Genomic DNA, 24707 nt, shown 5'->3' on the forward strand with positions numbered 1-24707 from the left:
CTGACTGAGTTTTTGCCTGCCTGGTTTTGACCTCAAAGTCAAAGTTTCCTACTATCCCACGGTGGAGACAAGACATATTTTACCAATTAGGTCCACAGACAAACATAACATTCAAGTAAACAATATAAAAAGTAAAAATAAGAAGGCACATACAATGAAGAAATAAAAGCAGCAAAATTTGGTAGAAATTGTGCAATTGTGCATACAGTAGATAGTCAATATAATAGTGCAAAAGTCAGGCCAATAAATGGCTGAGGTAGTTTTGTTTGACCTAAGTATGCAAGTGGCATAGTGGTGCAAGTTATGTAAGAGCAGCTGAAGTGTGTTGAAGTGTACAAGTGGAGTAGTGCAAGTGGAGTAGTGCAAGGCAGCCGTCGATGGTCAGTGGCAGGTGTTGGGTGTGACCTCTACGGAAGTCAACAACAATCTCCTTGGTCTTACCTCTGCCTGATTTTCATCGACTATGTTCTCTGCCTGAAGATTTAGTACTTTTGCCAAGTTTTTTCTGTTTTTTGCCGTGAAGGAGGATTGACTTTTGTGTTTCACCTGCACCCTCTCTGCAGTGTCCAGTTGCCTGTGCCCTGTTCTCCTGCTGGGGTTTTGCCTTCTACGACTGTTTCTTTCTGAACTGTTTTTTGTGCTTTTTCTGAAGACTGCTTTCTGTTGAAGATTGGCCCAGTGTGTTCCCTGTGGATTACTCTCAGGACTGTGGAAGCTCTGTTTTTTGTCTCTGTTAATAAATCTCCTCATCTGAGTCAATTCTGGGTGTTTGTCATATCTGAACCTGAGTCCCACTCTCTGAAAACGTGACAGCCTCTCCCTTTACATTACACCGGACCATACCGGATGAACAAAGATGGTGGCAGCGTCTAAATTACACCCAGAGCAGATAACTATTACACTCAACATGTGTTACCACTGTAAATATTGTATCTCAACTGTAGGGGGGGCCCAAGAACAGTTCTTCTTTAGTGCTGCTTTCAATGGCCAACTGTTCATCACATTTGTTATTCAGAAATGTATTTGTAAAAGTAAAATAATTTACTGCAAGAAATAAATACCTTAATGTTTTTCCTTATTTGAGGGTTGAGTCCAGCTTCAGCATTGACCAGTGTCTGCTCAGCAACAGTCAGCCAATCATCGATGGTCTTATGTTGGTCAGTATATAGCTGCCATTTATTTTTGGAGGACTCAAAACCCCTGTGAGATTGAGAAATGTACTAACTTTCATGACTGATACACAAACAAACTACTGTGCATTTCATCCATTTTCTCATAATAATAATATTGATTGCTTTTCAGGACACTCAAGCAAATACATGGTACATGGATAAAGTTACATAAACACAGGTACATGGACAAAACAGAAAACAAAACTAGAGGTATAGGTGGGCAATGAAACAAAGAGCTGGAGGAATCAATTAACAGGAAAAGGCAAGTTTGAAGAAATTAGTATTGAGGGCCAGTTTGAAGGATGCTAGGGTGTTTGATTGTTCCAGAGGCAAAAATTATTCATTATGCATTAACACATTATCTTTGTAAATTGAACCTTCTTTTTTAACAGAAACAAATGTATTTTTCTTCTACACTGTTTACATCGTTACTGTTAACAGTCTGCATATTTATTATTGCTTGTAACTAATTATTTGATTATGCACTATTTTCATCTAAGTTAAGTGGTTATGATTTTGCCTTTGTGTTAATGGTAACAATTTGAGGGTCTGTAAGATGTGCTAAAAATGTGTATACCTGCAGGTACATAAATATAGTGCAGTCCAAAAGTATTGGTACCCCAAGTAAACTTTTTTGCGAGATCTTGAGTTTGTTTTGCGAGATCTTGAGTTTCTTTTGCAAGATCTTGACTTTCTTTTGCAAGATCTCGAGTTTCTTTTGCGAGATCTTGACTTTCTTTTGTGAGATTTTGAGTTTGTCTGGGGGAGGATGCGTCATCGGTCCTACACATCACTCCATCCTAAGTCTTGATTTCAATTGTCAATTTGATTTTAGAGGCTCTAAGTTTCGTTTCGTTTTCTTTAACTTGTTTAGCTGGATTCTCCAGTGCAGTGAACAAGCCGCTGCATTCTGCAGTGAGTCATTACATTACATTACATTACATTACATTTGGCTGACACTTTTTAGCCAAAGCGACTTACAACATGGTAAACAGTTTAAGTTTTAGAGCAATTCTCATCAATTTTAGGACAATTTAAAAACATTAGAGTGCAGTAAGAATAAGTGCATCAGTGAGTGCTGTTTTTAACAGTTACTTGTCAGTTTAAGACGGCTGGTGAGTGCTAGGATCAGTAAGACTTGTTGTAAGTGTTGCTATGAGAGGAGATGTTCTCTAAAGAGCTGGGTCTTCAGGAGTTTTTTGAAAATGGAGAAGGATGTCCCTGCCCTTGTAGGAACTGGCAGTGTGTTCCACCAACGAGGAACAACAGATGAGAAAAGTTTGGATTGGCTTGAGCGTACCGGGTGGTAGAGCTAGGCGTCGTTCGATCTGAGGGCTGTGAGCGGTCTGGAGGTAGTGTATGTCTGTATGAGGGCATTCAAGTAGGTGGGAGCAGAACCGGAGACTACTTTGTAGGCAAGCGTTAGAGCCTTTGAATTTGATGCGGGCCGCCATAGGTAGCCAGTGTAGCTGGATGAGCAGCGGGTAACATCGCCCTTTTGGGTTGGTTGTAGACCAGGCGCCGCCCGCATTCTGGATCATCTGAAGTGGTTTCACTGCGCAGGCTGGGAGACCTGTCAGGAGGGCATTGCAGTAGTCGAAGTCATTGAGATGACTATTGCCTGAACCAGAAGTTGGGTAGCATCTTGAGTCAAGTAAGTCCTGATTTTCCGTATGTTGTAGAGTGCAAAACGGCATGACCGGGCGACTGAGGCAACATGATCTGAGAAGTTTAGTTGGTTGTCGAGAACAACTCCTAGATTTCTTGCAGTCCTGGTAGGTGAAACAGACAGGGAGTCAAATTTGATGTTGATGTCGTGGTGTATGGTAGGTTTAGCTGGGAGGACCAGCAGTTCAGTCTTTGAGAGATTCAGCTGGAGGTGGTGTGCCTTCATCCATGTAGCTATGTCTGAGAGGCAATCCGAGATCCGTGCTGAAACCAAGGGGTCGTCAGGTGGAAAGGACAGATAGAGCTGTGTGTCAGTCTGCATAGCAGTGGTATGAGAAGCCATGCTGACGGATAATCTGTCCCAAGGAGGTGGTGTAGATAGCAAAGAGAAGGGGCCCAGCACTGAGCCCTGGGGACCCCTGTGGTGAGATGGTGAGGTGCAGATAGCTGACCAAGCCATGATAACGTTAAACGAAGCGTCCTGTGAGGTAGGATTCAAACCAGGGAGAGCAGAGCCGGAGATTCCCATGTTAGCGAGTATAGAGAGAAGGATGCGGTGATTAACCGTGTCAAAGGCAAGCCGATAAGTCAAGCAGAATGAGTACTGATGACGGCGGTGTCGCCCTGGCTTCTTTTAAGGCTTCAGACAGCAGAGCCGTTTCGGTAGAGTGGCCGCTTTTGAACCCAGACTGATTTGGATCCAGAAGGTTGTTCTGTGAAAGGAAGTCAGAGACCTGTTTGGAGACTGCTCGTTCAATGCCTTTGGATAGGAAAGGCAGGAGTGAGACAGGGCGGCAGTTCTCGACTTGAGCAGGGTTGAGAGAAGCTTTCTTAAGTAACGGTGTTACCCAGGCCATTTTGAGCGCTGTTGGAAATGTGCGGAGGTTAGCGAGGCATTGATCACATGTGTGATAGCTGGAGCGATGGTCGGGCTGATGGACTGAAGTAGGCTTGTAGGTATAGGGTCCAGCGAGCATGTGGTAGGACGGCTGCATGTCAGGAGTCTAGATACTTCACTCTCGGAGAGAGGCGTGAATGCTGAAAAAGATGTTCCAGCAGTCCCTAGAGGTTGTAGGAGTGCGGTATCTGAGTCAGATGCGTTGAGTGGGCTTGTAGAGAATTGACTGTTGATTGCCGCCACTTTGTTTGTAAAAAAATGAGGCAAGGGTATCTGCAGTAAGGCTGGATGGAGGAGGAGGCAGCTGAGGGTTGAGTAGTGATTTGAAGGTTGAGAAAAGTTTTCGAGTGTCTGTAGCGCTGTTCTGAGTCAAGACCAGAAGTTAACATTACCACACATGCACAATGATATAGTCTTTTGATTTTAGACAGGGCCGGTCCTACGTTATTCTGGGCCGGGGTGCAACATGCACGCGTGCCCACGACCGCGAAAGCCATATCAATTAGTTTAAATAATATAGGTCAACCATACAATTGACCGTTCGCAAAACCCCGCCCATCGAACGCAGATGAGCCAATGGCAGTCCAGTAGCTCCGTGCAGGCAGACATGGCCCGTCAACTTCACCTTACGGCTCAATTGGGAGCCTTGATGTTTGTCCGGTTTTATGTGATATGAGTTGAAAAGGACAGTCAAATGACATATGTGGGATTAACGCAACACCGATACACAGAAAAATGCCTTTCAATCTTGATTTTAAGTTTTCTGTAATTATGTTAAATTAGATTAAATTCTCTTGTCCCAGATCACTATTTTAAGCAAAGGGTTAGAACTAGGCTAGTGCTACTCCTTAGCAAACCATAACGAAACAGTGCTCCACCACATCTGTGGATTAAGCCACACAGTCAACTCAATGTAAGTAAGATAAATAAGGATGTTAATTGTTTTCAGCATTGCCAGCATTGTGTATAAAATGATTGTCACTTGGAGGAGGCTTGTAACGTTAGCATAGTTAGCTAACCGCTGCTAATAACGTGCTAGCTTCGTCACGTCAGAGAAACATAGGGCTGTGCACAGTAGTGCAATGCAATAAAGTGCAACGACACTGTTACCGGCAATACCGAGATCCCCCTCAAGGGGGCCCCTCTCAGCAGTCGCTGACAGCAGTCAGCCAGCCAGATTCGTGATCTCTGCTGCCGCGAAAATATAAAACCTTGGCAGTCATAATGAAGCGGAGTTATACGTCCGTAAGCCAGAAAAGAAAGAAGAGAAAGGAAGAGGATGACAAGAAAAAACAAGATAGTGGTAAGTGATAAATTACACTGGATAAAATAGCTCTACTTGTCTTGTACAAATGGTGTAATGTCGCAGAAGGAAGGCTAGCCTAGCAAAAAATGTTTATGTTAACTAGAATTGCGGTTCCGAGGAACTGCAAGAGTGGGTTTGATCAGGGGCATGGAACTCTGCCTCATCCAAGGATTCCAACGGTACCTTATTTATGAAAATTGGACATACGGGTCAAAAGTTACATGCACACACCTTCATATACTATACACAGACAGCCCAGCCCAGCCCATTAGACATTGCCAGATGGCTTAGAACTCTGCCAGGTGCAAGCTTAAGGCGAGCCACTACAGGTGAATAGGGTGAAATTTTTAACAAGCAGATATCAATATGAAACTTCCCCAGTTGATTACTTACATTAATATGAGAAAAAAATGTATTACAAGTTTGCTGTAATTTAATGTTTACATATGCAAATTAGGCATTATCTAATTAAATATGCGCCAATTTGCATACATTTTAAGGCATGAAACCTGAGCATTGGATACAGCCAGGTTCAAAATTATGTTTTCATTGTGTTCAGATATTATTTGGGAAACATTTACAGAGGGATTTATGAATATCTACTTTTGTTATCCTGTAAATCAGAAAATTATGTCACTAGCCCTAAAAAAATAGATTTTTCCCATGTTTTTAGGCATAAAATGTCATTTAAGTCAGGCTAGGAATAATAGTAGAAATCTTCGACAAATAGTTAGGCATAAGTCTAGAAAGTTTGGTGTATGTACGTGCTTCTGAAGTGGAGTTTTTGAGCTCAGAGTGTGAGAGGAAACTCATTTTGAGAAAACAGCCTTGAAAGACAGCCAATGAGATTCCGTTCTCAGCCTAGACTCGCCTTTGAACTTTAGCGATTGGTTGCTGATACAAAGGAAGTGTCCATATATGGATCACATAGCGTGATACAGGAAAAACAGAGCTTTCAAACGGTAGTACACATGATATGTTTTGGACCACGGTCGCGGGAGTGCATGCAAGGTGAATGCTGAATTTAGATAGATAGATAGATAGATAGATAGATAGATAGATAGATACTTTATTGATCCCCAGGGGAAATTCAAGCATTCAAGAATTTAGGAGAAATATACAGGCGGGAGTAGACACAATATAATGAAATAAACACCTAAATGTCTAAATCGGACTTTATTGTTGTAGTAGTGTGATAAAATACATGCTAAGGTAACATACTAGCTCAAAATCTCAAAATTGACCAGTGCATTAAAAAACAATGTTTTTACCTGCCGTGTCTCACCTTAAGCAATTAGAGCTGTGATGTCATAATCGAAATTAGAATCCTGAACATTCCGCTATTCATTTCAATGGGGCCCAAAAACGCAGAAAAACGGAAATAACGCGAAAACGACAAGGGCCAGCGACACGAAAGTAACAAGCAAGCTACACCGGTTCGGGCCTGAATTTTTGGAGTTTGAACCGCGTCGATAGCTCAAACGGTCTAGGAGCAGTAGTTCGTACAAAAAGTGGGTGAAAAGGAATAATAAATAAGAAAACTTAAGAAGAACAATATCGCTTCGTCATGCTGTGGTCTTGCTAGATCAAACCCACTAACTACCTGCCTGACGGCCCATGCTGCTTGTAACAAACTAGAACAGTTAGCGCAACTTTTTTTCGAACGGACGGAATATGGTTACATACTGTAAGACGCAGATCTGTTCCAGAATCACTGTTTATCGTATTAAACATTGCTATAGCTTTGTAATAGGTTTTGATGAAAGTGGCATAGCTTCTCTGCTATTCTAACTATTCGACCGTGATAATCTATTTACCAGATGGGGGTTAGGAAAACCACACAATAAATTCCGTGCATCAAAGCAGACTGGAACATTCATGTCTAGCAGTATTCATGCACGCCAGCTGTGTACTGTCTTTAAAGCACCAGGTGCGTCTGTCTAATTCTCAAACAGCAGAATGCTTAAATGCTATGTTAAGCTACAAGTAGGCCTAGGTCAAAATAACATTAGCTTGGGATGTTTTACAGTAAGCATTGGTAGTTGTGAAAGCAGCTGCATCCCTTCTAAATATCAAAATATGGAAATGGGGGGGGCTCCATGTCCATTTTGCTTGGGGCCCCCAAATTCCTTGAAACAGCCCTGCATGTTCCTTACATGACATGGCCCAGTGTCCAAGTCTATCTAGCACAGCTAATATTAATATCAGTGAATCACACTCGCCTCCCATTTAAGTTTGTCACCCAACAAAGCTAGATATTCATTTTTATACATGTGTCTCCATGTCATACTGCAGTCTTTCAATGGATTGCAAATGATTGTGAATGAATTTAGGTCCATGGCTCTCTAAAAGACCCTCTTGTGCTGTAACTTTTACAGACAGTCTTAACAGCTACCATTGAATTTCTAGACAACTCCGGTCTGAGTTTGACAGGCATAGTAACAATAACTAAGGGGCGCGTCTTTTGCGAACGGTCAATTGCAAACGACCATGCCACAGCGGGCCACTGTATTAATGTCCAAACTCGTCTGCTGCCCGAACGTTAAGCCAGTGTTTGTTGCCTGTGTGTTTGTTTATGTTTGTGTGTTTGTGCGTGTGTAAGCAGTGAAATAGTTACCATTATTTATTATCTTCAAATCTAAGTTCATCAAATCTATGCACATTATTATTGATTGTATATATATATATATATATATATATTTGACACCAGACATAATTTCACTGCATTTCTTACTTCCAGTAACTATATGCATGTAACAATAAACTTCCTTGTATTCTTGTATCCTTGTATATATTGACAGCCCTTGTATAAAATTAGGGCTGTCAATCTTAATTAATGGCTTTTAAAAAGTAATTTTCTCCCTAAAGACTAAAGTGCTTAAATGGCATATTAAATACAACATAAATCACAAAATGAATGAGTAACCACAAAGGTAAAACACTTTTATATTATTTAAATGATAATAATTACAGTAATTTTGTTTTAAAGTTTTAATTTCTTAAGAAATACTACGCATTTGATGCTGTTTAACTCCTTTGTAAATGGTGCACTGTCACTTTAAACCCAATGTGTAATGATCTTTTTTACCAGCTCCATTCAAATATAGCTTGGCTAGTCCACAAAATCTAACATTGTTTGTGCCACATGTATAGCACAATATTAACAATGATAAGCATGATATTAGGTTGCTATAAACAGCTTTCATTTTTCCTTTCCTTTGGAAATAGAAGCATGTGGATGGCCCGTTTCCACTGCTAAAAACAAATCTAGAGGAAACGCTGGGTCTACATGTCTAGTCTAGTGGGCTACATGCCCACAAAGTTTCATGATAATTCCACCATGGCTCTAAAATTACATTTCTTCACCATTTTTAAACATGCAAGGAAGGGAATTGGTTGAGTTGACTTATTTCAACCTTTGCAATCAACTTATGGCACTACTGCAACAAGATTACATCATAAATACAGGGGCTACAAAATCAATGTAGGTTTGTTAACCACTGTACAATACACTGCATTCCTAAACAAATTAGGCACTTAAAATATGGGAAAAACAACTTACGCTAGTCTGTTGTGGTATAATTTTTTTAGGTTGTCCCAGTTGACAGACAGAAGATGATGAAGATTATTCTCATGGGCACTGGCAGCATCAATATCAATCCCTTTCCTCTCCAAAGCCACAGTCACAGGACTCTCCAACTTTTCAAGATTAAGTTTCACCTCCTGATTGATGAAATATACAAACAAGTTAATGTTTCATGTGTGGTTTGTTGGTGGCAGCATGTGGACCCGTTGCATTAAGAATAAGCAGTCATAACCAATAAAAAAGATTACTATTTCCAATTGAAAAAGTCAGCTGAAATCATGACAAAAAGCTTAAAGAGGACATATTAGTCTTTTAAAAAGACTACAGTCTCACACCTTCTCACATCTGAAGACAAGTCACAGATTATATAGTCACAGACAAAGGGCTCTATTTTAGCGATCGGAAACGCATGGTCAGAGATGCAAAGTTTAAGGGTGTTTAAGGATGTGATTTTGTGATCAGAGTGAACAGAAATTTTGTGACGTGTGCATTGTTCAACAAAGTCGTCCTTCTGTTTCTTAATCAGTCATGGGTGTAACATATTTTAAACCAATGAGAGTGACATCTGTCATTCCCCTTAATAGCAAGCAGCTCAACTTCAAACAGAGCATCAGTATTTTGACAGTCAGAGCATTTGAAGGAATCTGCTTGCACGCAAGACTGTGTATGTAACACAGGAATTCTACTAAACCTTGCTTTACTAAAACCTGTTTGTGACTATTATTTGAACTCATAGGCAAAGTGAAACAAACTTGACCGTGGTCTCATACTCAACGACAAAACATTTCTACACTAGGGCTGTCACTTTTGAGAAAAATCTAATTCGAACGGATATCAAATATCAAGCAATCTATTCGAATATATTCGAATATCTACGAACCCCCCCCCCAAAAAAAAAATGGAGATTAGGCCTATGCATGAGCACGGAATAAGCATAAGCACGGAACAGCACGGCACAAACAATAACGTGATAACTTACAGCGACAGGAGTGAGGCCGGTAGCCTATCCTAATTAATTTCTTAATATTGTTCGCTAGAAACACCAATCTATCAACTTGATCAGGATCAAGTGCGGCTCTCTTTTTATTGACGCTGTTCCCCACATGGGTCTCCAACTCCCATGGGTCTCCAACACGTCACTCTCAAGCCAGAGGCTGAAGCAGTACTACCGGTGCATTTGTTTGTTTTGCCATGTCTCAGTTCCCTGTGTCTCCGCCCCTCACCTTTTCCTCATTATTAGTCTGCTAGTTTAATTATGATTTCCAGCCCTGTGTTCACCTGTCTCTTGTTTCTTGTCCACTTGTGCCTTGTTAGCCTTGTTTAACCCCTCTATATTTAAACCCTCTGTCTCCCCTTAGTCCCCTGTCGGTCATTGATGTTGTTTCGTGGTTTGCTGTAGTGTGCATTCACATTAAAGATTCCTGTTTTCACTAAGTGTGCCTCGATCTCGTCTTGCCTCGACTCGCCTTGCCCTGTGCCTCGGTCCAGCTCTCGTTACAGCTTACCGTGACAGAATGACCGACCAAAACAAGGACCCAGCAGGCAAGTATGTTGCTAATTTTTCTGGTGGTTTTGGGAAGTTAGCCTTTTGGGGAACCCGGCTCGCCATCAGAAGGTTCCCCAGTGCCTTGGAGGACGACTGGACCTCCGACGAGGACGACTGGGCCTCTGGGGAGGAATGGCCGGGTCCCTCTCCCATTCCAGCTCCAATCCCATCTTCTCGATGCCCTCCAGTCCCGGCTCCTCGCTTCCTCGCTCCAGTCCCGGCTCCTAGTCTCACTCCAGTGCCGGCTCCTCGTCTCGCTCCTATGCCAACTCCCTGCGACTTCTGGGCCCTTCCTATTCCTGACCTCCCTGCTCCCATGACTCCAGTCCCCGTTCCTGCTCCAGTCCCCGCTCCAGCTCCAGCCCTGATTCCGGCTCCCGCCCCAGTCCCGATTCTGGCTCCAGTTCCGATTCCGGCTCCAGCTCCAGCCCCGATTGCGGCTCCAGCTCCAGCCCCGATTCTGGCTCCAGCTCCAGCCCCGATTACGGCTCCAGCTCCCTCTCCAGCCCCAAGTCAGACTCCTGCGCCGGCTGAAGCACCAGTACCGACTCTGGCTCCAGTCCCTGCTCCGGATCTGGCTCCTGCTCCTGCTCCGGCACCTGATCCTGCTCCCAATCCTGCTCCCGATCCTGCTCCAGCTCCGACTCAGGCTTTTGATCCTGATCCTGCTCCGGATCCTGATCCTGATCCAGCTCCGACACAGTCTCTGGCTCTGACCGGTCGTCCATCGGGCCGTCCATCGCGCCGTCCCTGACCGGCAGTCCATCGGGCCGCCCGCCTGAACCGCAGTCCCTGACCTGCCGTCCACCCAGCCGCCCGTCTGAACTGCCGTCCCTGACCGGCAGTCCGCCCGGCCGCCCGCCAGAACTGCCTTCCCTGACCAGCCGTCCACCCGGCCGCCCGCCACGGACATTTCATTTTTTTCCGGCCAAGGTAATTACCGGACAATGTAAACCCTGCTTTAACGGTTACTTTACCATCCACAGTGTAGAACCCAAAGTATTTCCAGACAGCACTTTTTAGATGAGTTAGTGACGTAATTGTTCGCTCAGGCTGGCCATTCTGTATCTTCCATTTTCGAAACAGGGTGGCTATTGAGAGGGCTCTGGCTCCAGTCATAATTGTGGTTACTGGCTATTGGCTTGATTTGGTCATGAGCCAACGCTACAATACTGTACGTTTAGAGCACACGCTAACAAACAATAACATAAAAAACAAACTAATCATAAACTGTAAAAATGCGCTACACATGGCACTAAAAACCGAATAGTTTATATATAGTTTGACTATGGATATTTCACGTCATGTTTGAATGCATATTCGAAAAATATAACCAAGATGGTGGATTGGCATGGCGACCTCTCTCTGTCCCCAATGGTCTGCGGTGTTTTGTTCGTTTAAAAGTGTTTGTCGAAAGTTTTCGTGTTCGTCTTGTCTTACTCGTCGTACTACAAGTACAGCAGGCAGTTTTTAATTGACATCTGCAAAAGCAAGTTTTGCAGCGTTCTGGACTTTGCAACAGAGGCGCTAAAGGAACTTCGGACTACTCCGCCTGCAACAACACCGGACTCGCCTGCTACTCCTCCCGGGAAAGCGTCGGGCGGTGTGCGAGGGAAGCAGAAGAGGGGCAAGCGCTGAGGCGTCCGGGCCAGGCTAGCGGCCAGCCAACTTCGCCCAACCATACCATCCATTCTCCTGGCAAATGTACGATCACTGGACAACAAAATGGATCACATATGACTGCTGAGATCAGCGAACCGGACAGTAAGTAACTGCTGTGTTAACGCGTCTTCACTGAGACTTGGTTAAATGACAACATTCAGGACTCTGCTGTACAACTGGAGCAGCTAGCATGCTATCGAGCAGACAGGGCCATTGTAAAGGGAGGTAAATCACGAGGAGGAGGAATCTGTGTTTACATCCGTGACGAATGGTGCCGGGACACTGTAGTAGTATGCAAACACTGCTCACCACTGGCAGAGTTTATGATCATAAAGTGCCATCCTTTTTTTTTACCTGCCAAGGGAAATTACTGCGATTCTGCTAGTCGCAGGCATCCATCCCGCCTACCAACAACAACAGCGATAAAACGCGGCTCTTAGTGAACTGTACCAGGCTGTCAGTGAACAACAGGCGGCACACCCAGACGGTTTCACCATCTTCACTGGAGATTTTAACCATGCTGATCTAAAACTGTACTTCCAAAGCTACACCAGCATGTTGATTTTCCAACAAAGGAGATAACATCCTGGACCTGGTCTACACTACACACAAAGGAGCATACAAAGCCACCCCCCCCCCACATTGGACTTTCAGACCATATCACTGTTATGCTAATGCCCGCATACAGACAAAGGGTAAGCGAACAAACCCGGTTAAGTAAGCAGGTAAAAGTGTGGCCTGAGGGAGCCTCCGATGCTCTTCAAGACTGCTTTGACACAACAGACTGGGAAATGTTTAAGCAGGCAGCCACTTACAACAACCGGACAGACATAGAGGGGTATACAGACACTGTAACCTCTTACATCACCAAGTGCATCGATGATGTGACCCACACAAAAAGACATCATCACTTTCGGGCTAACTGGAAGCCATGGCTGACGGGGATGTCCTCAGGCTGCTGGGGGCCAGAGACAAAGCCTACAGAGCTGGGGATGAAGCTGGCATGAAAAAAGCGAGAGCCAACCTGTCCCGTGGCATCAAGGGAAGCAAAAAGGAATACACTCACAAGATAACCACCCACTTCAAAGACAGCAGGAACTCACAAAAAGCCTATGGCGGGGCATTCAGGCCCTCACGGACTACAAGCCAGCGCCACAGAGCTGTGAGAGCAACATCCCTCTGCTCAACAACCTGAACGCTTCTTTGCTTTCGCTTTGAAGCACAAAACAGCACCTGCCCACAGAAGACCCATCCCCCTCTACATGAGCAGCCCTGTGCCTCTCTGCCGACAGCGTGAAGAGGACACTTGCTGCTATCAACACCAGTAAAGGCAACAGGTCCAGACAACATCCCAGGTCGTGCTGAAGGACTGCGGGGGAGCTTAAGGATGTCTTCACAGACATCTTTAACACTTCCCTGAAGCAAGCCATCGATCCCATCATGTTTCAAAGCTGCCACCATCATACCTGTGCCGAAGAAAACTGCTCCATCCTGCTTCAATGACTACCGCCCTGTGGCACTGACACCCCATCATCATGAAGTGCTTTGAGCTGCTTGTCGTGTCACATATCAAAGCCATTCCCCCCCACCCTGGACCCCTTCCAGTTTGCATACCGAGCCAAGCGGGTCTACAGAGGATGCAATCTGCTCTGCCCTCCACCTAGCCCTCACCCACCTGGAAAAAAGAGACTCATATGTGAGATTGCTGTTTATAGACTTCAGTTCTGCATTCAACACCATAATACCACAACAACTCATCTGCAAACTCGACAAACTGGGACTCAGTACCTACCTCTGCAACTGGCTACTGGACTTCCTCTGTCAGAGGCCCCAAGTAATGCGTGTTGGCAACAATACCTCAAGCAGCATCACACTGAGCACAGGGGCCCCAAGGCCTGCGTGCTCAGTCCGCTGCTCTTCACCCTGCTGACGCATGACTGCACTGCAACCTACAGCAACAATCACATAGTGAAATTTGCTGGCGACACAACTCTGGTGGGTCTCATCACCAAGGGCTTGACGAGACTCAATACAGGTTGGAGGTCGACCATCTGACCACGTGGTGCAGGGACAACAACCTCCTGCTGAGCGTCAGCAAGACCAAAGAGATTGTTGTTGACTTCGGAGAGGTCACACCCAACACCTGCCACTGACCATCGGCCGGTGCTGTGGTGGAGAGAGCGAGCAGCACCAAATTCCTGGGGGTGCACATCAGTGAAGACCTCTCCTGGACCACCAACACTGCATCACTGGCTGAGAGCTCAGCTCAGCCGCCTGTACTTCCTAAGGAAACTCAGGCGAGCAAGTGCTCCACCAGCCATCATGACCACATTCTACCGAGGCACCATTGAGAGCATCCTCTCCAGCTGTATCGCTGTGTGGGGCGGAAGCTGCACTGAATACAACAGGAAAGCCCTGCAGGCATAGTGAACACAGCTGGAAGGATCATTGGCTTCACTCCCCTCCCTGAAGGACATTTACACCACCCACCTCACCCGCCAAGGCGACCAAAATTGTGAGTGATGCAAAGTCACCCCGCTCACAATCTGTTTGATCTACTGCCCTCTGGGAAGAGGTACAGAAGCCTGGCTCCCGCACTACCAGACTCAACAACAGCTTCATACACCAAGCTGTAAGGATGCTGAACTCTCTCCCTCCTCTCCCCCCTCCACCCTCAGCTACATAACATCCTGGACATTGGACCCACAATGGGCCTGCACTCTCCACTTGCACACTTGAACACTTGCACACTTGTACACTTTACAACTTGGTGTTGTTGTCCTGAAAACACAACACTTCTGCTGCTCTTACATAACTTGCACCACTATGCCACTTTCTTTATTACTCAGGTCAAACAGAACTACCCAAGCCTCTTATTGGCCTGACTTTGCACTAGTTTTTTTATTGACTGTCTATGCACAATTTCAACAAAATTTTGCTGCTCTTATTTTTTCATTATTATATGTGCCCTCTTATTTACTTATTTACTTACTTTTTTGTTTACTTGAATGTTATGTTTGTCTGTGGACTTAAAATTGGTAAAATATGTCTTGTCTTCACCGTGGGATAGTGAGAAACGTAATTTCGATCTCTTTGTATGTCTGGAACATGTGAAGAAATTGACAATAAAGCTGACTTTGACTTTTTGAATATCGAATAAAAAGTGACAGCCCTATTCTACACAGTTATTTACTTTCACTATTGACTGACAAGGGGTTGCTATTGAAAACATAGCCTGAAAAAAACAACACTTACCCCAATAATGTTTAAATGACTGAATAAAAATCCTAAGGATATTTATCCTGCAGAGGAGTTATTTGTGACTGGTTGCTAAGGGCTGCTTACATTTTGTGACAGTGCGTCTTCAGCCATGCTTTATATGCGCCTTTCGCTATAGACCAGGTTTTTCTTGGTCAATGGTGTAATGATTTTTAGAGGGTGCAAGATTTTTGGATGATGCGCTAGACCTTCAAACTTCAACTTTCAACCTTCAACTTCAAAAATAGAAGTAGAAATGTTTTTTTCCTACAGTGTCACCAAACATGGATTTACACATTCACTATTTATGAAGATTATGCGACTTAATATGTTTTCACTTGACATGCATGTGGTTCTAGGAATCTTGCTACTCTGTGTCATTCACGTTCTGTGATGGTGTAACGCGTAGCGAGCGGGTTATATCTGATGCAAGCCAAAGGATAATTCTGTAGCCTGTAGGCCTATAGGCAGCTAATAATTAAAACTGCTTTATGTGTCGACAATTGTTCATGAAAGTCAAATCAACTGTGTGCTACACAGATTAAATATTAGGCCTAAATGACAAATTGAAAGCCATTGCATTTCAGATACATTACATTACATTTAGCAGACACTTCTTGACCAAAGTGACTTACATATGTCAGCTATATTACAAGGGATCACATTGTCCCCGGAGCAACTTGGGGTTAAGTGCCTTGCTCAAGGGCACAACGGTGGAAGCCGGGAATTGAACCGACAACTTTCATGCTACTAGCACGCTAGCCCAGCTCCTTAACCACTACACTACCACCGCCCCATATAGATAAATATATTTCAAACACTTTGGGAGACAATAGGCTATATCACGTTGATACTAATTTATTTTATGACCACCTACACCTAGACAATATGGAGTGAACCCTTTTAATCTAAGAACGTATAGAGAGCCTAGTTTTGAATAGCCATATGCCAAAGTTGTTTTTGAGTTTATACTATTTATTCATTCACTCGTTTTGTTCAAGAGTGAAGACAATCAAACTCACAATTGATTTTCAAACCATTGGCATTGTTGTTTTAAATGTAGGCCTATGCTTTCATTATTCTCCTATTTCTGTAGGCAACTACCTATTTTTTTTCTCTCGATGGAATACCCTCCTGAAGTCAATGAACTGCATTCTCACATAGGTGTTGCTATTGTCAAATTGGGACAGGGCGGAGTGAAGTGCCATAGATATGCCATCCTCCGTGCTCCTGTTCTGGGGGTAGGTGAATCGAAAGGGGTCCAGTGAGGTTGGTAAGCAGGTCTTGAGGTGAAGACCAGACTCTCGAAGCGCTTCATAATGATAATGGTGAGTACAACTGGACGAAAGTCATAAAGGCTCGTTGCAGTGGAGTGTTTTGCCACCGGCACGAAGAAGGTGGTTTTAAAGCATGCAGGGACAGCTACCTGGGCTAGTGACAGGTTAAATATGTCAGTCCAAACCTCAGTCAGCTGCACAGAACAGGCCCTGAGGACGCATCCGGGGATTCCATCAGGACCAGCAGCCTTACGTGCATTAGTCCTGCTCAGTGCCGCACACACATCGTTGGGGGAGAGTGTGAAGGGCTGGTGTTCTGCAGACTCCACATAGAAGTGGTTTAGCTCATCAGGCAAGGAGGTGTCGGTGGTAGGGGGGTGGAGTTAGTAGTTTTGTAGTCTGTGATGGCCTGGATGCCTTGCCACAAGCATTGGGGGTCAGAGTTGTTCTTTAAGTGATCCTCGATCCTTAGCTTGTGGTTGTGCTTGGCCATATTGATGCCCCTTTTCAGGTTAGCCCTGGATGAGATATAGGCCTGAGCATCACCTGATCTGAATATGATGTCTTGTTCCTTCAGCAGGAGTCTGACCTCACTGTTAATCCATGGCTTCTGATTAGGGAAAGTGGTAATTCATTTGAAGGTGGTGACACTGTTGATGTTGGACTTGATACAGTCCAGAACGGAGGAGGCTTTTGAGTCAATGTCCATGTGGGAGTCATAAGTGGAAAAACGTTGTGTTTTCAAAATGCTGCTGAGGTGCCAAGTCAGCTCCCTCTGGCCACACTTTGACTGTCCTCACTGTGGGTTTCACATGTGTGATGAGTGAGTGCTGAGTACTTGGGCAGTAGAAACTCTAAGGGCTTTCAGACATTACAGAATCTCTGTGTGGTTGTCGAGTGAGGGGCGGGGGCTTGCAGAGTTCACAAGAGGCGAAATATGATGCAGAATATATGCATAAGTGTGCATACTTGAAGCTGACCTACAGTATTTGTAGGCTATGTGTGCTTCAAATAAACACATTTATCTGTTTTCAACATTATGTAGCAGAATTACTTGGCTATATGGAACCCAAATCTGGTTTGCATTGGAGAGAGCATGCACAAACTTGTAGGCATTGTACCAGCCAATTCAGTAACTCAAGACTTCAAGGCCATTATATACACAACAAACAAAATACTAACATATCAGTTTAGTGGTTCGTTTTTTTTCATGGTTTATTTTTCCAAAAGCATCCTCTCCCCATGTGTCTATTGCATTTACGTAAGGAGCTTGGAACAAAGTTGGGTTTTATTCATTTTCATTTTCTCTGGGCATATTCATTCTCAACAAATATCGGGCTCAGCAGTGAGGTCATGAGAAGGCTATCAATGAACAGAAAACTGACCGTGTTGGCTAACAATTTATTAAATACTCCTGTTATTGTCGTCAACGACGTCGTTGTAAGCTACTGTCTTTTCAGCGCCTTCTGCTTATGATGATTTGTTCTTTTGAATTTGTTTGGCCTTGCGATGTGGTTGTAGCCTACATCAACGTCACTTGCCGTTCTATCACAACGCTGTCTGCCCTCATGGACAGTAGCTGCGTCTTTTGGATTTTTAGATTTTCATTTTCTGGACAGCACTATGCCACTCCATCATGACACTGCCATTTAAGTCAGATTTAAGTGCCCCCGCCACATGGACGCACGAAAGAAACGTCAGACAAGCCCTCTCACTAGGTGTGAATTTTAACCACATGTTCTACGCTTCGTTCAGACACAGCACATTTATATAATGTCCGGAGAAAATACTAGGAGGGGAGCAGTAGAACAACCGGCTAAATTCGGACTTCCATATGACTGTTTATGTTGTTCAGATATACGGCCCAACCGTTTAACATCTGCAGAACCTCCGGTCTTACACGTATGTCTGAAAACCCTAAATGAGAGGTGTTCAGAGTGTCCTCAGTGGGGGAGGGGAACGGCTTTGTATGCCTCAGCGATGTTAGTGTAGACATGGTCCAATGTCTTGTCTCCTCTAGATTATATTTAGATTAGATTAGATTCTACTTTATTGTCATTGCACAAAGTACAAGTACAAAGACAACAAAATGCAGTTAGTGGGGCATGATACATTTTGATGGAATTTAGGCAGAACAGTCTTTAAGTTGTCACCAGCAACAATGTAGGCTGCTTCGGGATGCAGAGTTTGTGGTTTGCTGATAGCAGAATGCAGTTTTTTCATGGCAAATCTTAGCGTCAGCATCCGGTGGTATATAAGCAGGTGTCACAACAGTAGATGTAAACTCTCTAGGCAGATAGAAAAGTCTACACTTAACCATGAGATACTCTAGGTTAGCTGAGCAGTGACTCTTGGTGATGGTATGTTTTATAAATGCACAACCCCAACCTCTAGTCAACAGCTAGTCAACAGCTGTTCTGTCTGCATGGCGGATGCAGCGTCCAGCTAGCTCGATAGCTCTGTTGGGAATTTTGCTGTTAAGGCAAGTTTCTGTGACAATCATGATGTTGCAGTCCATAATCAGTTTGTGTGTTGTGATCCGCAACCGCAGTTCATCCATTTTGTTTCCACAGGGAGCGAACATTGGCGGGGAAAAGGCTTGGAAGAGCGAGTCAACGTGGAGTTAGCTTTAGCCTAGCTCGAACTCCTCAGCAAGAGTTGAGAACATGCACAACGTTGAGAATTGCAGGAACCGATGTCCAAAAGTTCCTGTCGGGTGTACGATATGTGCACTAAACTGTTTTTACCAAAAATACTTGAAATAAACAAGCTAATTCGCAAAATCTGGAGAGACACAGGGCATTGCAATCTGTCCACACCAGACGTTCGACGGTGGTCACTGGCCATACCTGCGCTGGTGTTGACTACCCTTCACCATGCCTTAATTATGCTGCTACAGTATAGCATGTCATGGACTTTTCATGTGTCACGCTGTACAACCCCTCCTTTCCCCTCCCCTCTCTCTCATGTAGGGCCCCTCATTAAGCTACCATGGAAGTGTGGTGCTATTTTGAGCATTGTTAGTGGTATAGAAATAGCGATTTCTTTTTACTTTTTACGTGTGCCCTGAAGACTAGCGTTATAAGCTAAGAGTATCCCAGAGAACGGACAAACAGTATTTCATAATTAGACCTACATATCTTTCCTGACTTACCAGACCTAAATTTACATTTATTTACATTTACATTTATTAATTTAGCAGACACTATTATCCAAAGTTTATATATTTCAATTATATTACAAAGTGCATTGTCCCTGGAGCAATTTGGGGTTAAGTGCCTTGCTCAAATGCCCAATGGTGGAAGCCAAGAATTGAACCCACAACTTTTCTGGCTACTGCATGCTAGCCTAGCTCCTTAGGTCAGACCATCCCTGAGAATAACAACATCAAATTAGATCATATTACGCCTCCATATGCATCAGCAGGTAAAACTGAAGTGTTTAGATCCGTGTGAAAGTTCACCAGGTGCATTTTCACCATTCTACCATGTGAAATTTCACCCGGTTTTTTATGTAAAACTTTGTTGTGCATGTGAAGTTAGCACTATAGGCTATATTATATAAGCGGTAACACTCTAATTCTGACATGCCTAATTTTTTTTCAGTATTATAAATGAAGATTTTTACAACAATGCATTGGAAATTCGTATAGATAGAATTTGTATTAGATAGAATTTGTATTCAAAACCAAACATTTGTGAAATACTTGGTATAATATTTACCTCTTATGATTGAGTTTGAGAGACACGCTACAGCTTGGCATACAATCTTGATTAGGCTACTTGCTGGTGGCAAGCTTCTCTATTACATTTCTCCCGATGAGTGAACGTCCAGAAGTGAACCTCACTAAGTCAACGGTAAACTTTTATGTTCCAGAACATACATTTTTTTAAAGTTTCTGGTTTCATTTCTGTTCCTAGCAAAAACATCACTAACAATTAACACAAACGTAAGACAAGGATTAAACTGACCTCTAGGCATTTTTCCTGGTTTGGTAAGCAGGAAAATGCCTCTCTCCAGTATTCAGGTGAATTTAACATGGCATCTGTCTCAGCAACAGTCTGAAGCAGATCATGAAGCTCCTGCAATAATCATAGAGCAAACACAGAATGTAATGTAAATACTGCTGTTCATTGTATATTAGTATGTTTAATGCTTGATAAATCATTCCAACGCAAACAACAATTCCAGCGCAAAATTAACCTAGGGATTAGTAACAGTTTAGTTTAGTTTATTGGTTTATTTAAGACAGGGACCATGTACAAGGTTCATTAATTACGTGGAGTAAAAAGATGGCTTGTACCAGATTATAGCTAAAAGCTAATTTCCATCTGCAGTCCATGGGCAGGTAAGAAAAATAAAAGAGGATAAAATGAAATAGGAACAACAAGCACGCACACACGCGCACACGTGACAATTCAGCATACGTTGCACTACGTTGGACTGGAGCAACACAACCTGAACGGTCACTGTTTTCCCAAGATGGTGCCAGCCTGTATACGTGAACGGTACTGTTTCTAAACTATCTTTTTAATAAACTACCTGTACACTTACAAAGTTCTCAATGCTTCGGTTTACATGTAGGACCCCTCATTATGCTACTGTGGAAGTGTGGTGTTATTTTGAGCCTTGTAAATAGCGATTTCTTCTTACTTTGCGTGTGCCCCGAAGACTAGCGTTAAACGCTTATTAGCGGTTTGTGGTTAAACTGGTCATGTTCGATTAGCATGAAAACATATCTCAGAGAACGGACAAACTCGGTACACATGTGTTATTAACCCCTAGGTTAATTTTGCGCCGGAATTTTCCTTTCATCTAAGACATTGTGATTATATACTTCCTTTTTGACAGTAGATACTGTGGGATGCTGCTACAATTTATTGACATGGTCTACTTGTACAAACTGTCAGTTTCTAGCTAGCACATTCCCACCAAACGTTGTCCTTTCTTTGTGCTACACACTGCTGCACCTGAAAAATACTTCTAGATAAAATATGGATAATACTACCCTCCAGAATTATTGGCACCTTTGGTAATGACTAAAAACAGGTATAAAAAATATTTTTTTGATAATTCATTGTACTCTCACAATGAAAACAACAAGGAAAAATCCACCCTTGAAGGGAAGAACATTTATTCTGAGAAAAAAGAAAATCTCATAAAGAAATAAATATTTTTAACGATTAATCTAATCATTATTATGATTATAAAAACATGACATGTAGTTGGTCTTGACCTCACCAATATGGCAAAGTGCCTCCTTACTGGCATTATTTTTTTTATAGGCACTGAACTAGTATATACAACCCCAAAGGATACAGACAAGCCCAAAGACACAGACAACATATCAAATGTTGAAAATTACAAATTTGACTATTTCATGGAAAATATGTTAATTTTGAATTTGATACCAGCAACATGTTTAAAAAAAGTTGGGACAGGGGTAACACAAAGTTGTGTAATGATAAAAAAACAAAAGGAGGAACTATTTAGGGTAACTGGCAACACGATTGGGTATGAAAAATAGCATCCCAGAGGGGCAGGGTCTCTTTGAAGTCAAGATGTAGGGGTATTCATCACTCTGTGTAAACCTGTGTGGACAAATGATGAAACCATTAGCGTGTTTCCATCCAACTTCCTAATGCGCATTTAATCTATTCGAATAAGAAATCCCGGTTGGAAACACGTGAAATGCGCATCAAAAATCCTAATGCGCATCTATATTTGATTCGCTAGAGGGGGGTGGATTAACTCTCGATGCGCATAAGGTATAATGCGAATAAAGTTGATGGAAACGGTTTATTCGCATCGTGTGACGTAACCTTCAGAGAATCTCAGCAATCTCTGGCACTTCCTTAACATTAGGCAACTAACATTAGGCAACACACATCGGTGCACAGTTGTTTTGCTGACACCAAAGTTTTTGCCAACAACTATTCGGCACACGTCGCAGGTTTATACAACTAGTGCAGTTCAAACCCGTTCAAACATCCCATTCCTGTAAAAAAAACCTGTAGCCCAATTACATGCCCGCAGGTAGCCTATGCCTGCTTTAACAATAGGATGATAGGGAAAAACATCATTCCAGCTAAGCATTCAATAATGACTGAATATCATAATATATTCGCCTATAATTAATGTGCAGTAAGCAGAATGTAGGCATGACTGCATGACCCGTCGGGTTCGGACGGTCGTTCCCAAAGTGTATGGCGGTCTCTGGCCGATGGGAAGCTGCCAACACCAGATTGCGCAAACATTCTCCGCCTTCTCCTTCTAATTGATATTAAACAAAATATTTTCAAAATGAAGGAATGAATTAGGCCTAGGGCCTAGGCTATTCCGACCGCAGAGAAGAGGGCGTCCATTTCTCTCAACGTAGGCAAAGTGTCCCCAAATACTTAGAATGAATAGGTGTTGGAAACGCTGACTAATGCACATTTTATTTATGCGCATTACCACGGATGCGCATCACTAATTCGCATGAGTTGGATGGAAACACGCTTAATGTAATTTTAATGCTTCTTAACATGTAATTGTGAAGTATTTGGGGAGTTAATCATCTACAGGACATAATATAATTAAACATTCAGAGAATCCAAAGAAATCTTTGCAGACAAGGGATAGAGCTGAAAAACAATATTGAATGGTTGTGGTCTTTTGGATCAAGACTTTCCACCCTGAACATGGGCAAAATAGACCATTGAGATGAATATGTTTTGTATAGAGTTACCACAGGTTACTCTATACAACCACAGATGGCACTGTTGTAACTCTATAAAACATATTGATCTCAATGGTGCATTTTGCCCATGTTCAGGGTGGAAAATAAAAAAGAAAGATTTGGATAAGACAATTCAAATTGGTGTTTTTAAAAAGAAGGGATCATAGAGAATACAGAAAACAATATTTAAAAAATCTTTGTATTTTCCCACAAGGTGTTTGGGTGCTCTGAAAATGAGAACCAAAATGATTTTTCAGACTTGTGAGGTCTGCTGTTCAGACCCCGAAGGAATCTATTTTCTGTTCATTGCTTTTTGTGAGAGTGTTTCTACTTATCTCAATAAGGAACATAAATCAAGAGCCTATGTTGAGTACAAATATGTCTTCTGAAGGCCTAAACAGAGCCCAGCCAAAAACTCTAACATTTATGTACCAGCATGCAAAATTTGAGCCTCCTACATGGTTTCGCTGTTACAGTGTACCTACCTAATTAGACAGCTTTAGATAAGTTTAGTTGTTGTTCTATGATATACAAACCATTCTTAGGTCATTTTCAAGAGGTTCATAGGCCAAGGGCGACATCTGTTGGTGAAACTGCAATTAGAAAAAAAAACTAAGAAATTCTGAATGGTTGTTATTCCTTTGGTGGTGGTTGGTTGGTTGGTTGGTTGGTGGGTGGTTGGGTGGAGGGGAGCCCTGGAGAAAAGAATTGTCAATCGGAGAAATTTGACGCGAACACAACATGAGGGTAACATGTTGCTGGCATCAAATTCAAAATGAATACATATTTTCCATGAAATATTCCAAATTTTCATTTTCATTTGATATGTTGTCTATGTCCTTTTTGCTGCTAAATATGGGTTTATGAGACTTGTATATTATCACATTCTGTTTTTATTCGCATTTTACACAATGTCACAACTTTTTCAGATTTGGGGTTATATATAAAATTTCTAAAAAAAGACTTCAGCAAGGCCTACTTTTTCACCCTTTTTACTGAGAGCACTTACATTTACAATACCCTCCAGGGGGTCGTTTCTAGAAAGCATTGTTGGCTAACTTGCGTTGCAACCTTGGTAGTTCACTCCGTCATTCTTGGATTTGGTGTTTCTAGAAAAGGTAGTCCGAACTCTCAAAGTTTGGTCATTTGAACTACTGCCCCTGGGCAGTCACACTTGTGTCGTTCCTTGTTCCAGTTGGTGTCCGGAGCACCTAACTAAAAATCACAACCGCCTAAACAAAAATTACGAAGTGGATGTTTATCTTGTGACTCAATGATTGAGTATTTCCTTGCTTTTTGATAGGCTAGTATTATAATCTTCACAGACTTAAAATCAGCACAGTGTGGTGATGGTGTAGTGGCTAAAGCAGGTTCGATTTTCTTATGAAGTGAGATTGTCCTCTTGCTTCTTGCTACCTGCAGATGATCTAGTGTGACACGTGGATTCAATTTTTTTTTACTGATGTCATGTACCTATTGGTCTCTCGATGTAGAGTAACTATATGCATAAATATTTATGGTCAAAACCTATTGTTGTGTCTCATAGGCCTACTCTTACTCAGAAGTGAAAAGGAGAGATAGGATGCGAACTCTGATCGAGCGCCCAGAGTGCC

At 42.8% G+C, this 24707-nt stretch overlaps 1 protein-coding gene across 9 annotated transcripts in view; it reads right to left on the minus strand.

Moving 5' to 3' along the window:
• Positions 1–24707, minus strand: part of dmd (dystrophin) — a 493723-nt gene that overhangs the window by 213540 nt on the left and 255476 nt on the right. For all 9 annotated transcript variants that reach the window (XM_048268223.1, XM_048268225.1, XM_048268222.1 and 6 more), the window contains 3 exons: positions 20345–20455; positions 8607–8767; positions 1062–1200 (listed from right to left, as the gene is read on the minus strand). In XM_048268223.1, the coding sequence (XP_048124180.1) occupies positions 1062–1200; positions 8607–8767; positions 20345–20455 (411 nt within the window). The remainder of the gene's footprint in view (positions 1–1061; positions 1201–8606; positions 8768–20344; positions 20456–24707) is intronic.

Source organism: Alosa alosa, chromosome 17 (genome assembly GCF_017589495.1).
Source record: "Alosa alosa isolate M-15738 ecotype Scorff River chromosome 17, AALO_Geno_1.1, whole genome shotgun sequence".
NCBI lineage: Eukaryota > Metazoa > Chordata > Actinopteri > Clupeiformes > Clupeidae > Alosa > Alosa alosa.